We start from the raw sequence: 10766 nt of genomic DNA on the forward strand, positions 1-10766 counted from the left end.
CAAAGAGATTCTCGTGTCTGGACCTCGCCCATTCCTCCCCTTAGCCCAATATTATGGGTCCACCAGCAATTTCCAATACTGCGCTCCTGTTTCCGAAATTTAAACTTGTCCTCAGGGTCACATTAAATTAGCAGCAGATAGCAAGAAACAAATTCAACTTTCTGTTGTTTTGTTGAAAATTATTTTCTTTTTGCAATCTTGTTCTTGTCATCAGAGTTCATATTTTTATAACGATGTTTAGATTCACAAAATAGAGGGAAAATGTTGAAAAAAAAGTTATTATCCTACCAACTATACCTGCGTTTGTGACTGTAAATTAAAGTATTCCATCAAACTTCAGGAAAATACGTATTCTCATCGCCCTTATTCCAAAGTGATGATGTTTGTATAATTCCGCAACGTCAGCTGTGTTAAGGTCTGGACACTTCGTCATGATCTAAGCTGAGAGATGAACTCCTGCTCATTCTCAGATCTGTTCTGATTACGGTTCACCATCAGGATGCCTTTACCATTTGTATTTTCGTAGTTTTCAAACATTGATAGCTGTGTAGATAATCTCTTCATTTTGAACTGGCTTTGTCACTTTCCGGCCATGAGTATGGCGATTACTCTGTGAAGGAACACGATTATTTTTAGTTAGAGAGTTACTGAGGACATGAACTGAAGGCGGTGGTTCGTGCCCTGTTTGTATGAGAAAAATATTCTATCCTGGCTGAGCTTTCTCATATTCCGTCAGATGCGTGATTTCGATTATAGAGAAAAGTAAAACAAAATGTTCTTGAAATTCAGGCTCAATGAAAATACTGTCGGTGTGACAAATTTGAAAACTGTGCTTCAGATGGGTTTAATAATCTGCCTCTGGTCAGTGGGATTCTCGGATCATGTTGAGACAAGAGCTGCTATGTACTTAATAGGCACTGCAATGGGAAATCACGACAGTAAATTACCTGAATAAAGAGCATAATTATTTAGATTGATGTAATTGTGAACAATTCAATGCTCTGTCAAACTGACGAAGTATGTTAACCTAGTCAATGTTGTGATCTAAGAAAGATGACAGCCACTTTCAGACACAGCAAGATCAAACAAACTAGAAATGTTTATCCAGGAATTTATCATGCCGATTAAGGGATTAACTTTGGCACTAATATTGGCTTAATGTTAGCTAATTACTCTGAACGTTTTGGCGTATTACAGGTTAAAACTAATGGAAATACTAATTTGGCCCGAGAAAATGTGTGCAAGAGAATGCTAGTTCCAATTATGGCTCGCTGACAATTCTCATTTCGACTGGGTAAAGCTAGAGGTTCAAGAGGTTTAGTTTTTTTTAAAACAGGAGCAGAAGTGGGGGGAAAGACATAGCGGAGCAGAAGGGAAGATATGTAAGATATGTTGCTGGGTGAAAATCCTGGAACTTCCGCCCTAACAGCACTGATGGGTGGACCGACACCACATGGACTGTAGATTTGCAAGATGGTGGCTCACCAACTCCTTTTCAAGGGATGTTAGGATGGGCAATAAATATTGGCCTGGCCAGCAATTCACAAATACTATGAAGAAAGACAAAAAACATTAAGAACTCTATTATAGTTGGAAAGTAGAAGAACTTCCATCGGGGAAAAATAAGGTAATTGCAAAAGGTGCAAACAAATGTGCACTGGCACAGGGAAGAAAAAAAAATTGAGAGGCATAGAACAGGTCTGAATGGTGTCAACAAGAACATTGACAAAAGCTGCAAAATGGACGTGATATTTCAGACCTGAAATTTTAGGATATCAACCTCTGGTCATGTTTATGCTTTTAATACTAATACTGTCTCGAGGGACATCTTTGCTTCTTTTGGCTGTTACATTACAATCCATATTTGGTTTGCACCTTCATCTTTTCCTTCATCCACCCTTACTCTTATCACCTTTTGATCCTATCCCTTTCTGATCTCCCCCAAAACCTCCTCCTCTCCATTTCTTAATCTGATAAAATACTGTTTCATCTTTCAATTTTACCAGTGCTGAAGGAGGTTAATAAACTGAAAGTTTAATTAGATGCAGCTGAATTAATGAGGAATTCCAGCATTTCCTATTGATTCATTTCCATTTCCAAGCCGCTTATATTGTTTTTTGATTGTTCTTCCTGAAAGTTTATGTGGCTTATGAAGGACACTCTTGTGAAATCCGTCCTACTTTCATTGCCGATCTCACTACATGGCTTAATCAAGTCTCCATGATTCGCTGTCATGAATGCGACGAGGCCACTCCCTCTTTGAACCCTCAGGGATCATGTTTCTGAAACTCCCATTGATGTATTGCATTTTCCCTGAGTAATTTGCGGTTTGAAAAGTAGCAATTGCCCGCAATGCTGGGCAGCACTTGCCTCGGAATTTGATGTATTCTGTGTAGACCGGTAAATTACCAAATTCTCCTGCCTTCCTGCCACATGTGCAGCTTCTTCCAGTTTCTTCCTGAAGAATGACAAATAAATGAAAACATTTCTGAGGATGATCTAGAATGTTTCCCTCATGTATATTGCGTCGGTCTCATCAGGTGCATTAGGAGTTTTGGAAAGTCTTGTGTTTGCTCTTCTGCTGCGCTCAAATATAGCCAACCATTTCCACTCATTGAAGCAATTATTCAGAATGAAGGAACCCACAAAATATCAGCAACATCTGACCGAAATATGCCATTTTGGAAGAGGTATTTCTACTCCTTCAGCCCATTGGCCTAAAAACTGTTTTTAAAGAAATGCACCACAATTTCTGACTATTTCAGTCAATGTTTGATTGTGAGATTGGGCGTAACATTCTAGCATATTGTTAGAGACATCCCTGGGACAAAGAACATTCACCTGAACACAGGTTCCAGATTGTCCTGCGCATATTATGTGAACACAGAAGATACTTCTGCCCAATCACATGACCAAATAACATGTTCTGAATGGGGTTAGATATGTGGGCAGATGAGGGACCGCAGGTCGTGCAGGTTTAAGAGAAAAAATGAAAGGATAATAATGTAACTGGAGGAATGTTCAGGCAGACAGCCACTAATATTCCACTGTTAATGATGTTGGTAGCTTTTGAATTAGTTCATCCAAATTTTCAATACTTTTCGTGGATAACTGCTTCAAGGAGTTGTTGACAAACAGACTCGACTGTTGATGTTTACAATTCCATTCTACACAATAAAGGATCACACTTACATCTTGATCTTCGCGGCAACAAGGATTGCAATAAGTCCAACAAGAATAGCGGTTCCTCTGCAAATATTGGAGAAGGTTTTCCAGGAATGCATTCCTAAAAATATCAGGAAAGAAGGAACTCTATATATTAGGGAACGGTGGCAAACCAGCAATCCTGTATACATTTTTCCAATTGTCAAGCCGATTTTCGAATGAAACTGCAAGGCAAGCAATAAGTTATGTTTCTTGGTGTCTCATCTTGTAACGTCGTACATACAAAAGGATTGTATGCATGTGTTCCAGACTGGGGGTATTATGTGGTCAAAGGGATCAATATTATCTTCCTTATGATGCACAAAATGCATCTAAAAGGTCAGAAATTAGATTAATATTGCAGACTGTGATGTAAAAACTCCATTGAGTTTAACCTGATTAGAATATTGAGCCGTCCCATTCACAGGATGCAACCCAAAACGTTTGTGAATTATACAAATAATGCAACTGATGTTAGATTTTTAAAAAATTCTCAACTGATATCCTCCGATTGAGTATACGTTTGTTGGAAATGAATATTTTCCACAGAGTTTGGATTGTTGTTGATTAAATGAACCCAGATATTTGAAAAGGTTTTTTCAATGTGGAGTGAATTATTCATCTTCCAACATTACCATTGTTTAGATAATGCAAAGTTTTCTTGGCAATCATAAACATAGCAAGTTTCAGAACACAGCGTAAAACTGATTCTGCCGACCTTACCATTCAACTGGAGATCATCTAATGCTAGATATTCCTCCTAACGTTGTTTCCACAGAGCATTCTGCCTTGACCGGCTGAGTGAAGCTCTTATTTGGTGATACTAATGTTGCCCAGTTATGGAGGGACTAGGGATGGAACAACTCATTGACAATTTTGCAATTATAGATAAATGAAGCATGTACCGTCAGAGTGCAGTTGGTGGATGCTGACACTATCACCGTGCTCATTGGTTGCAATACAAGTGATCACGATTCCTCTTTGAACTGGGTGATTCAGCCTCAAAGAGCTCTGTACTTGATATTTATTCAGAGACCGGGTAATGATTTTTCCATCTGATCTATTCACGGTGATGATTGCCCCATTGATGGTCCAGGTCATATTGGCCAACGGATTGGCGTCGGCGCTGCAGGTACAATCAGTCCCATTCTCAGATTTGGTGCACAACGGGCCTGTTATTATTGTGGGCTTATCTGCAAATCACAAAACAGAGTCTTCATTACATAACGTTATTCCAAACACTGGACGAATTTGAAATACACATTCAGCTGACTAAAACACGCATAATAACAACTCAGATATGCTTATTCTAAGACAGAGGAACAAAGATTTAGTTGTCATTGGATTGATAATCCAGGAACCCAGGACAAGATTTGGGAACCCGTATTCAAATCCACCACGGCAGATAGTGAAATTTGAATTCAATAAAAATCTGGAATAAATGTCTAATGATGACCATGAGGCGATTGTCGAAAATCACATTTCGTACACTAATGTTCTTTCAGGATGTAAATCTGCCACCGTTACCTAGTCTGCCATGCATGTAACTCCAGATTCACAGCAATGTGGTTGACTCTCAAATGCTCTCTGAAATGGAGACTTGTTAGGGACGCTTTGATGTAAAAATGATTTAAAAGCAAAACAACACAGCCAATGATGTTGCTGGTTCACTGCTAATGTGTGCAAGTAGGTACCAAATTTAAAGAGTGTACCCTCCAAACAGCTTCCAATGTGGAAAGCTGTGCCTCTCATCAGGATTTGTCCCTGTGAGATTCGGATGGAATAAAGCCGCAGTCAGATGGTAATTCAAGGCTAACTCCAGCCTGAATGAAGAAACAGAATGAATCTCTGGAACTGGCAGAGCCTTAAGGAACAGACTGGCTGAGATTAATTGCAAATATGCTGAAGGGATTGAACAGTTTGTATTTAGTCTTTCACTTGATGTTGGTGTCGCTGACGAGGCTACTGTTTATTCCCCATTCGCAATTACGCTTGGAGAACACAGAACAAAGAACAATACAGCACAGGAGCAGGCCCTTCGGCCCTCCAAGCCTGCACGATCATGTGTTCCTGACTAGACCATCCGTTTGTATCCCTCTATTCCCAGTATGTTCATGTGGTTATCTTGATAAGTCTTAAACGATCCGAGCGTGTCCGCCTCAACCATCTTGCATGGTAGTGCATTCCAGGCCCCCACCACCCTCTGTGTAAAATACGTCCCCTGCATATCTATATTGAAGCTTTCCCCCCTTACCTTGAACTTGTGACCCCTTGTGTTTGTCATTTCTGACCTGGGAAAAAGCTTCCAACTGTTCACCATACCTACGCCCTTCATAATTTTATAAACTTCTATTAGGTCGCCCCTCAACCTCCGTCTTTCCAGGGAGAACAACCCTAGTTTACTCAATCTCACCTCATAGCTCATACGTGCCATACCAGGCAACATCCTGGAAAACCTTTTCTGCACTCTCTCCAAAGCCTCCACGTCCTTCTGGTAGTCTAGTGACCAGAACTGGACGCATTATTCCAAATGCGGCCTATCTGCAACACCATGTGCCAACTTGTATACTCTATGCCCCGTCCAATAAAGGCAAGCGTGACATTTGCCTTGTTCATCACCTTTTCCACCTGTGCTGCCACCTTTGAGGATCTGTGGACTTGCACACCCAGATCCCTCTGTGTGTTTATACTCCTGATGGTTCTGCCAATTATTGTATAGCTCCCACTTGCATTAGATCTACCAAAAAGCATCACGGTCGCATTTATCTGGATTAAATTCCATCTGCCATTTCTCCGCCCAATTTTCCAGCCTCTCTACATCCTGCTGTATTCGCGGACAATGTTCATCACTATCCGCAACTCCAGAAATCTTTGTGTCATCCTTAAAGTTACTAATCAGACCAGCTACATCTTCTTCCAAACCATATATATCTATCTATCTATCTATCTATCTATCTATCTATCTATCTATCTATCTATCTATCTATCTATCTATCTATCTATCTATCTATCTATCTATCTATCTATCTATCTATCTATCTATCTATCTATCTATCTATCTATCTATATATATATATATATATATACATATGACACAAACAGCAGAGGTCCCAGTACAGAGCCCTGCGGAACACCACTAGTCACAGACCTCCAATGAGAAAAAAACCCCTCCACTGCTCCCCTCTGTCTTCTATGGCCAAGCCAGTTCTGTACCCATCGAGCTAGTTCACCTTTGATTCCGTGAGATTTAACCTTTTGCACCAGCCTGCCATGAGGGACCTTGTCAAATGCTTTACTAAAATTCAGATATACGTCATGCACGGCCCTTCCCTCGTCAATCATTGTTGTCACCTCTTCAAAAACGTCAACCAAATTTGTGAGGCATGACCTCCCTCGTACAAAGCCATGTTGTCGATCGCTAATGAGACTACTCAGTTCTAAATGTGTATCGATCCTATCTCTAAGAATCTTCTCCAACAATTTCCCTGCCAAATGTGGCGCTGAGGTGCCATCTTGAACTGTCGCAATCCATGCTGTTTAAGTGCACACATATCTCTGGAGGGCGTTACTGGATTTTGACTCTAAGACAATGAAGGACAAGTTATGTAGTTTCAAGTAAAGATGCAAGTGTATTTGAGGGGAAATTGCAGGTAGTGGCTCCCATCTGTGTGCTGCTCTTGCCCTTCCAGATAGTAAATGTAGGTTTTGGAAGGGCTGCTTTGTGAATTGTTGTGTTGCCTCTTGTTGCTGTCATTGTGCATCAGTGTTGGAGGGACTGAATGTTGACGATGATGGATCAGCTGGTGAATTGACTACCTGGGGTGCAAGATCTTCCTGTGTGCTACCAGCTGTTTAAAACGTAATAGCTAATCAAATTTAATACATAATTTGTGAACACATATTTATATTTATTTTTGACGTTTGATTAAGTGAAATCTTGAATTAATTTTGCTTTTGAGGCTGTTCGTTGAGTTCATCTTTTTTGAGTTTATTGGTTTCCATGGAGATCTTAATGCGAGATATCAAGATTAAGCTTTATGTTGAGAAATAACTTTATGAAAAGTGTGCAGGAGGTCTTCACTGCGATGTCTGCTGTTGTGATTTTTAGCGTTTTTCATCCATCAAAAAAAGACCTGGCGGTACCAGCAAGTCACATACTTTAACAATAAGGAGCAGGTACATCATCCCCACGACACAGCAAGACTGGCTGGGTATTCCACTCTATTTGATGCAGAGTTTTGAGGATTGTGGTGGCTAAGATTCATGTCAAATGTAAATATTCCATCAGGATGAAGCCCATCCAGTAAGAACCATTATATCGGGCAGGAGGGCGCGTTTCGAATGGAAGTTCATCATCTTTAATGTCGACTATTTAGAGATTATTGCAAACTCATTTTCCTGACGATGTGCACCCAACATCTGCCGCACCTCTGACCCCCTTCGACTCTGAGCATCTGCTATGTGAGTTAAATACTTTATCACTGGGAGTTCATTCGGTTCAATCCTTAACCGTTCCCGCATTTTTGATCTTACATTGAAGCAGATAGCAGCTTCATAACTTTCATCCTCAAGACTCTTTTAGGGAGTGAATCATCCCAGAACAATCTGCTTGAGGATCAAATGAAGTCATTGATTTTACAAGTGAGAACTGGCAGAATAAACGCCAGTTTCTGCTTGTTAACTTCAATGATCAGAACTTGAATACTTGTTACAGTGCCAGCAATCGATGTAAATTTTATAAATTATCGAAACGCTGCAATGCAGGGTAAGCCATTCGACCCGTCGAGACAGCAAAGTTTCTCCGAGCGAGTATCACGCTCAAACCCTCTGCCCCCTAACCAAACATATTTATGCCGCCATCCGCACCCCCTCCACAAAAAAGTTCCTGCACTCCTTTGGACACTAAGGGGCAATATTAGCATGACCAGCCCACCTAACCTGCACATCATTGAACTGTTAGAGGAAACCGGAGCACCCGGAGGAAACCACCCATCACCAGGAGAACGTGCAAACTTCACACAGACAGACACCCAAGGTCGGAATTGAACCGGGTCCCAGCACTTGGGACAGCGGTGCTAGCCACTGTGCCAGTGTACCAGTGGTCAGCATGCTATATAACAGGTAATAATTAGCAAACATTTACATTCAATCTCCAAGGTAATAATTCGTGGGGTAGAGATTGCGAAGCCATCAATTAGAATACTACATCCCAGAACAGCTTGGTGATGATGAGATGATGGAATCAATGTCAGCTCAGATAAAACTGTCCGATAACCTCCTCTTTCATCCCGATTGCTCGCTTCATCGCTGATGTACCAGGGAAGTGGCAGAGACAAGTTGTAACGTCTCCATTTCACTTGGATGTTGTCATTGGGGCAGTTGTGACGGACTGAACAGGTCAAGCTTTTCTTTTGACCAACAATCATTTCCCCAGACCCCGAAATATGCGGCTTTTCTGGGAGAAAGAGAAAAGCAAACCAGGGTCAGAATAATTTATCACTTGAGAAGGGAAGTGGATCTGTTCCAACAAAAATCTGAGAAAGGATTTTTAAAAAATCATGTCTAGACTAATAATCATTCAGGATTTTTGTGAATGGATTTGTTGTTCAGAATTATTAATTGGAACGAAAAACTGGTTTTAAGTTTATTTATTATTATCACAAGGAAGCTTACATTCACAGTGCAATGAAGTTATTGTGAGAACCCACGAGTCACAAAACTTCAGCACCTTTTCGTGGACAATAAAGGAGAATTTAGCATGATTAATGCACCCTAACCAGCACGTCTTTTGGACTGTGGGGAAGAAACCGGAGCATCCAGAGAAAACCCACGCAGACACGGAGAGAACGTGCAAATTCCACACAGACAGGGACCCAACCCCGGAATCGAACCCGGGTTCCTGGAGTTGTGAGGTAGCAGTGCTAACCATTGTGCAACCGTTCCGTCCATATTTCTCACGGGACATTAAATGGTCACTTAATGAATCATTTGTCTATTTTATCTCCCAAGTTAGCCAGACAGTGACGGTGGATTAATGTATTTTGCATTGGATCGAATGCTTATTCCTCTGCGAACTTTAATTCAACTTGTCTTTGAGCTCAGCTGGAACATTAGGTCATTGACTGTATTTGTACCTTCAAATTGAACACTCGGAATTAAATCAAAAATCAAGCAAATACAAACTCACCTAAAACAGAAATGTTCACCATAGAATGATCAGCAGCTTGTTCTTGGGAGTTATCTCTGAATTTCAATATGAATTGGTAGGTGCCCTCATCACTCTTTCTGATATCTCTTATGAGGAGCGAACATTCTCCCTCTCCAATGTTCCCCGTGAACAGAGATCTCCCAACACAGTTTTCCTGCTGTCTCATTGGATCTTTTGAATCAAAAATGGCTGTGGCTCCCGGCTGAAGTGGACCAGAGCCCATCTTTATCCACAATGCTGTCAGATTGGTGTTATTGACCTGGCCATCAAAAGTGCACTCGATCACTGCACATGAACCTATTACTGTCTCCACAACCTCTGGCAGCAGCACAGTGGGCAGAGCACGAGAAATAGCTGAACAATAAAGCAACAGATTTCATTTAGTGTCATTTTTAAACTCATTGCAACGTCTTGAAAGATCATTACTTAATTAATAAAACATCTTTTTTCCAACAATCTTTTCACAATTAATATCAGTTTTAAATAATTACTAACAAGAACCCTGACTAAAGTATTCACTAGAGCATTTGTTTTTTTTTCAATGGAATTTGAGAACTAGCAAGATACATATTTAATAGTGAATTAACGACCGACTGCATATCTGTTAAAAAGTCAAGAAATAGGTTTCTCTCTGAACATTTATATCTAGATGGAAATGGAAATATAACCTCCAAGTTCAGTCATTCTCTCCTCAATTAGTCCTTTCTTCAATACATATTGTTCATACCCAGAATATGTATAATCTCCAGTGGAAATGTCACAAAATTTAAGAGAAATACCTTCGGTTAATGCCATGAAAGACATGAACACCCAAATCTGCATGACTGCAAAATGTTGCTGATTTCAGTGACCAGATGAAGAATCCATTTCATATTTCATCAGATTTAGCTCGCTGAATTATATTTCCTGATGACATCTTGAATTTCATGTTCCATCCGCATCAAGGCAGCTTCCAATATTCAAGAATTATGCATCATCATTTAGCCTCCTTCATCAGCTCAGAAATTAGCATACCTTTCATCGGCTCTGAATGAGAGATTGATGCTAAATGAGCTGTCAATGTACATCCGTCAGATCCGAAATAATATTCAACACACTGAAGAAGGTGTCCAGCAGATATGCTCGATTCAACACAACAGTCACTCTTCATTCGATGTCTGACGAACCAATGTAGAAGAAGACATGAAGCGTCCTGAATCTGATTGTCACATGAAGCCCAAACGCCCTCTTAATTCCGGCTCAGACAGGACAGGAGGTCAGTGCCACCTTACTGGAACGCTGAAAATACAGAGCTTATATTCAATGTGTTGCAAATATTACATACAACATTGACATCAGCTCGTGTTTGTCTTGT

General features: G+C 40.5%; 1 protein-coding gene across 1 annotated transcript; it reads right to left on the minus strand.

Annotated features, from left to right (window-relative positions):
- Positions 1-529: 529 nt before the first annotated feature.
- Positions 530-10292, minus strand: LOC144508227 (sialic acid-binding Ig-like lectin 13). The gene is made up of 7 exons (XM_078236040.1): positions 10192-10292; positions 9392-9766; positions 8348-8659; positions 4110-4397; positions 3193-3286; positions 2371-2458; positions 530-610 (listed from the first exon to the last, which is right to left on the minus strand). The coding sequence occupies exons 1-7, from the start codon at positions 10232-10234 to the stop codon at positions 530-532; spliced, it is 1281 nt and encodes a 426-aa protein (XP_078092166.1). The 5' UTR covers positions 10235-10292.
- Between the last annotated feature and the right edge of the window lie 474 nt (positions 10293-10766).

The sequence above is a fragment of the Mustelus asterias genome, chromosome 20, assembly GCF_964213995.1.
Source record: "Mustelus asterias chromosome 20, sMusAst1.hap1.1, whole genome shotgun sequence".
NCBI lineage: Eukaryota > Metazoa > Chordata > Chondrichthyes > Carcharhiniformes > Triakidae > Mustelus > Mustelus asterias.

What these genes read in the sequence shown, in the direction of transcription:
- LOC144508227 (XM_078236040.1), bottom strand. Translation starts at nt 10,234, where the DNA reads ATGCAGATTTGGGTGTTCATGTCTTTCATGGCATTAACCGAAG. An exon ending in GGTGAACATTTCTGTTTTAG is followed by an intron (nt 8,660 to 9,391) that starts GTGAGTTTGTAT and finishes TCTTTCTCCCAG; the next exon opens with AAAAGCCGCATATTTCGGGG. An exon ending in GTTGCCGCGAAGATCAAGAT is followed by an intron (nt 2,459 to 3,192) that starts GTAAGTGTGATC and finishes GTCATTCTTCAG; the next exon opens with GAAGAAACTGGAAGAAGCTG.